The sequence below is a fragment of the Oxyura jamaicensis genome, chromosome 21 (genome assembly GCF_011077185.1).
Source record: "Oxyura jamaicensis isolate SHBP4307 breed ruddy duck chromosome 21, BPBGC_Ojam_1.0, whole genome shotgun sequence".
NCBI classification, from domain to species: domain Eukaryota; kingdom Metazoa; phylum Chordata; class Aves; order Anseriformes; family Anatidae; genus Oxyura; species Oxyura jamaicensis.
In genome coordinates this window covers 7,467,493-7,472,554 of record NC_048913.1, presented here as the reverse complement: position 1 = coordinate 7,472,554, position 5,062 = coordinate 7,467,493, and the positions used below count along the sequence as shown (strand labels likewise).

Genomic DNA, 5,062 nt, shown 5'->3' with positions numbered 1-5,062 from the left:
GGTGACGGCGGTGGCCAAGCAGCGCGACGGCGCCCTGCGGGAGGTGAGGACCCCCTCCCCCTGCTCCCACTGACCCCTTCCCATCCCTTCCGTCCTGCTCTTCCCCAAAAAGCCCCCTGCACCCCCCCACCGTCTGCAGGCGGAGGAGGTGCGGGCGCAGCTGCAGCTGGTGGCGGAGGCGCGGGCGGCGGGGCAGCAGGCGCTGCTGGAGGCCCAGCGGGCGGCCCAGGAGAGCCGCGAGGGCCGCGAGGCGCAGCGGAGGCAGGCGCAGGAGGCGCGCAGGGCGCTGGGCGACGAGGCCAGGGAGAAGGAGGCCCTGCGGCGCTCCAACGAGGAGCTGCGGGCGGCCCTGCGGCGCACCGAGGGCGAGCGCATCAGGTGGGGGGGGTGCACGGGGTCGGGGGGGGGGGATATTGGGGGGGGGGTCCCCCGGAGTGGGATGCTGAAGCTGGGAGAGGCGTGGGGATGGGGAGCTGTCTGGCAGGGCGATGCTTGGGGTCGGGGATGCTCGGTTTGGGGAGCGCGAGGGGTGGTGCAAGGCATCGGAGGGCGATGCTCGGGACGAGGGGGTTAAGCTGAGCAGGATGCCTGGGGCGAGGGGATGCCCGAGCTGGGAGATGGTGGAGTGGTGCAGTGCCTTGGAGGGCAATGCTCAGGCTGGGGAGGATTCCTGGGGCAGGAGAGTTCCCCGTCTGGGAGGTGCTCGGGGCGGTGAGATGCCTTGGAGCGACGCTCGGGGTCGGGATGATGCTGGGGGTCAGGGCGATGCTCAGCATGGGGACAGTGCTCGGGGCAGGGGAATGCCCGGGTTGTGAGACGCTTGGGGTGGTGAGATGCTTTGGAGGTCGACATCTGGGGTCGCAGTGGTGATGAGGATCGGAGGGTCCACCAGGGACGAGGGGCTGCTCAAACGGGGGAACGCACGGGGTGGAGCAACGCCTGGGGGGGCGACGCTTGGGATCGGGGCGATGCTCGGGACAAGGGGTGCTCAGGCTGGGAGACGCAGAGGATGGAGCAGAGCCCTGGATGTGTGGGGCTGTAACAGTGCTCGGGGCAGGAGGACACACCAGAGCAGGATCACAGCGATGCTCAGGAAGGGCCAGGGCCAGGGAGGGGGTGCCCAGCACGAACACCACTTGAGGCCGAGGCGATGCCTTGGTGGGGGGGACGGGGAGGACGGACACCCCCCCCCCCTCCTCCGCCAGCCCCTCTCCCCCTCGTCGGCAGCCTGAAGCGGGCCAGCGAGGAGAAGGAGCAGCGGCTGGCGCTGCTGGCGGGCGGGCAGGCGGCGGCGGCCAGGGAGACGGAGAGGCTGCGGGGGGCCCTGCGGCAGCTGGAGCACGACCGCCTCGAGGCGCGCCGCGAGCTGCAGGAGCTGCGCCGGCAGGTGAGGAGGGGGCGGCGGGGGGACCCCCGCCCCGGCTGGGACAGTGCTGGGGGTGTCTGTGGGTCCTGCGGGTCTGTCTGTGTGTCCGTCTGTCTGGAGCCGCCTCCCCCAGCCCCGCATCGCTTCCTGGGGCAGGTGAAGGCACTGGACAGCGAGAACAGCAAGAAGAGCAGGGAGCTGGAGGAGCTGCAGGCGCGCGTGGCCCTGGAGGAGCAGCGGGAGGAGGAGAGCCGCCGGGAAGCCTTCGGCCTCAGGAGGAAGGTGGTGGAGAGCGAGGCTGGCATGGAGGCCACCAGGAAGGAGGTGGGGGCCGCTCGGTCCCGCAGGGTCCCCAGGTGTCCCCATTGCCCCCACGTACACCCTGTGTCCCTGTGGGAGCCCCTGCTGCTCCGTCGCTTGGCGCCGTGGGTGCCCCCGTCACCCCCCCCACTCAGTCCCCGGTGTCCCCATTGCCCTGTCCCTGGGGTCCCCACCCCTCCTTGTCCCATCCCCTGCATCCCAGTCACCCCGCATCATCTGCCACCTGCATCCCTGAGCATCTCCCACGCCCCATCGCTCCATCCCGGAGGGTCCCCCAGCACCCCATTCCCCTGTCCCCCTGCATCCCTAGGCGTCCCCCACACCCTGTAGCTCCATCCCAGGGCACCCCCCGTGCCCCATCGCTCCATCCCTTGCATCTCCATCACCCTTTAGCTCTGTCCCCTGCCCCCCCGGGCATTCCCTGTTTCCTCCAGCACCCCGTCTCTCCCTGCCCTGCGCCCCAGCTCTACCCCTTGCCTCCTTCCCCCAGCTCCAGCACCTGCAGCAGAGGCTGTCGGAGGCGGAGGGCGAGTTCCACCAGCGGGAGAAGGATCTGGCCCGCAGCCTGGAGGAGGCCCGCGGCCACGAGAAGAAGCTGCTGGCCGATGCCCGCAACCTGCAGCTGAAGATGGAGGCGGCGCGGAGCGAAGCGGCCGAGCTGAGCCTGCGCCTGAGCGCGGCCGAGGGCCGGGCGCAGGGGCTGGAGGCTGAGCTGGCCCGCGGCGAGGAGCAGCGCCGGGCTGCCGAGACGCGCCTGGGCAGCCTCCAGTCCGCCCTGCGCCGCACCATGGGCATCGGCCGGGCCCGTGCTGCTTCCCTGGGCAAGGGTGAGGGCATCCCGGGGCTGCCCTGCACCCTAAACCTTGCTTTAAGGCCCCATCTGGTGGTGTGTTCCACCCCATCCCTCTCCTTCCAGGCGGAGCCACGGAGGGGACGGGGACCCCTGGCTCGTCCCCGGACCCCGATGCGGCCACCGAGCCCGAGGTGGTGCGGGCGGCCCTGCGGGATTTCCTGCGTGAGCTGCAGGACGCCCAGCGGGAGCGGGTATGCCCTTCCTCCTGCCCCTGCCCTGCACGTCCCCAAAAAGCTCCTTTCTCGCCCTGTTTTCTCACCCCAGGAGGAGCTGCGGGTGCAGGTCTGCAGCCTGGGACAGCGGCTGGCGGAGGCGGAGGCGGAGCGGGACGGTGCCGGTGCCCGGGCGCTGCAGCTGCAGAAGCTGGTGGCTGAGAGTGAGGAAGGTGATGGGGGTGGTTTTGGGGTGGATTCCCCCAGATTATGTGGTTTTGGGTGCTGCAAGCAGGTTTCCTCTCTCTGCGACGTGTGGCTGCTCGGGATTTGGGCACGCGGCGGAGCATCGTGGCCACTGGGTGCTTTGGGGGAAAATGGGGCGGGGGTGGTGACGCTGCACTCATGCTGCATGCTTTGTGGGTTTTCCCCCATACACACCCCAAAAATACTAGCAGAACTGCTAAAAACCAAAACAAAATAAAGCATAGATTCCCCGTAAACCCCGGTAAAATTGGACCCCCCCCCCCTCCGTGCACCCCAGTAGAACCGGTAAAACCCCCACGCATCCTGCACAAACCCTGGTAAATCTGCCCCTACCCCTGGTGCACCCCCCCACGAGCCCCGTGCGCGCCCCACGAGCCCCAGCGGAGGTTTGCAACCCGCGGTCTGGCTGCGGCAGGGCGGCGGGGCGCCGACGGCAAGCTGGGCAGCGCGCAGGCTGCTCTGCTGCTGCAGGAGGAGACGCTGCGGCGGGGCGAGCGCGAGCGCCGGGCCCTGCTCGAGAAGGTGTCGGCGCTGGAGCGCAGCTTGCACGCCGCCGAGGGCGAGCGCCGCTCCGCCCAGGTGGGCACCTGGCTCCAAACCCCCCCCCCTCCCCCCCCCCCCCCCCGGCTGCACGCAGCCTCGCTTGCACGGTGCGTCCAAACCGAGGCACGCTGCTTGCCAGCTCGCGCACAGGCTTCTGTGCAAGATGCTTGCGAACGAACCGAGTGCAAGCTGCTTGCAAGCTGGCACGCAAACTGCCCGCAAGCTGCCTTTGGAAGCCTGCGTGCAAGCTTGTGTGCAAGCTGTCTGCAAACTGCTTGCAAGTTTGCATACAAACTGCACGTAGGACGGCCATCAGCTGCCTGCAAGCTTGCACACACCAACTGCACGCACGCTGCTTTCAAGCTTGCACACAAACGGCACACATGCTGCTTGCAAGCCTGCACACAAAGTGCATGACGGCCGCTCGCATGCTCGCTGCGCGCAGGTTTGTGTCCAAAATGCTTGCAAGCTCGCACACACGCTGCTCCGTCACTTCCAGGAGAAGATGAGCATGGTGAAAGCCAGCGAGGCCAAGCTGGAGGAGGACAAGCGGCGGCTCAAGGAGGGGCTGGAGGCTGCGGAGAGCCGCGGAGCCCGGCTGGAGCAGCAGCGGCGGGCGCTGGAGGACGAGCTGCAGCGGGCACGGCTGGCCCTGGGCGAGCAGCAGGCGGAGGCGCGGGTGCTGCAGGACCGTGCTGAGCTGCTCCAGAGGCAGGTACGGCCGGCTTGCCATCCCTGCGCCCACTAATTGCCTCCTGAGCTGGGCTGCGTCGGTTTTTATCGGTTTCCCACCCTGCTGGGTGCAGCTCGGGGAGAGCGAGCAGCGCGCCAGCACCTTGCAGCTCTCGGTGGAGCGTCTGAGCGCGGTGCTGGCGGCCGAGGCCGAGAGCGGCTCGAAGGACCGTGCCCAGGGCTCGCCGGTGACCGACGGCAGCTCGGCCCCGCAGCGCCTGCTGCAGCTCCAAAGCGCCCTGACCGCTGGCGAGCTCGACCGGCGGGTGCTGCAGGTGGGCACGGGCACCCCGGGGTGCGCGGGGACCCCCTCTGGGCTCTGTGTCACCGCGTGTGTCCCCGTGGCAGGAGATGCTGGATGCGGCCCGGCGGGCGCTTTCGGAGGCACGAGAGGAGAAGAGCGCCCTGCGGGAGCAGCTGCGGGTGCTGCGGGGAGAGCGGGCGGCGCTGGAGCTGCGCAAGGAGGAGCTGGAGGCGCAGGTCCGGCGGCTGCAGGAGGTGGGAGCCCCCAGACTGCTCTCCTTACCCCCTGGGGGGCACTCTGTGCCCTTCTGCCCGCCCCGTACAGCAACCTACTGCCCCTGCACAGGACCCTGTTGCCCCCACGCAGCCTCTTTTACCGCCTCCCAGCCCTCTTTGCCCCCCCCAACAGCACCCTGCACCCTTTTGCCTGCACTATTCCCCCCCGCAGCACCCTTCTTTGTGCAGCACCCCGCTGCCCCCCTGCAGCACACCCTTTCTGTCCCTACACCCTTCTGCCTCCCTGCAGCACTTTGCCCCCCTGCAGCAACCGATTGCCTCTCCGTGCAGCCCCAACACCCTTTTATC

The 5,062-nt window shown here is 69.3% G+C and overlaps 1 protein-coding gene across 1 annotated transcript in view; it reads left to right on the top strand.

The window, feature by feature from the left end:
* Nucleotides 1-5,062, top strand: part of CROCC (ciliary rootlet coiled-coil, rootletin) — a 13,059-nt gene that overhangs the window by 6,132 nt on the left and 1,865 nt on the right. The window contains exons 13-23 of the mRNA XM_035344950.1: nt 3-43; nt 140-378; nt 1,228-1,387; nt 1,523-1,690; nt 2,178-2,514; nt 2,604-2,731; nt 2,805-2,925; nt 3,375-3,538; nt 4,002-4,217; nt 4,309-4,509; nt 4,583-4,732. Coding sequence (XP_035200841.1) covers nt 3-43; nt 140-378; nt 1,228-1,387; nt 1,523-1,690; nt 2,178-2,514; nt 2,604-2,731; nt 2,805-2,925; nt 3,375-3,538; nt 4,002-4,217; nt 4,309-4,509; nt 4,583-4,732 — 1,925 coding nt within the window. The remainder of the gene's footprint in view (nt 1-2; nt 44-139; nt 379-1,227; nt 1,388-1,522; nt 1,691-2,177; nt 2,515-2,603; nt 2,732-2,804; nt 2,926-3,374; nt 3,539-4,001; nt 4,218-4,308; nt 4,510-4,582; nt 4,733-5,062) is intronic.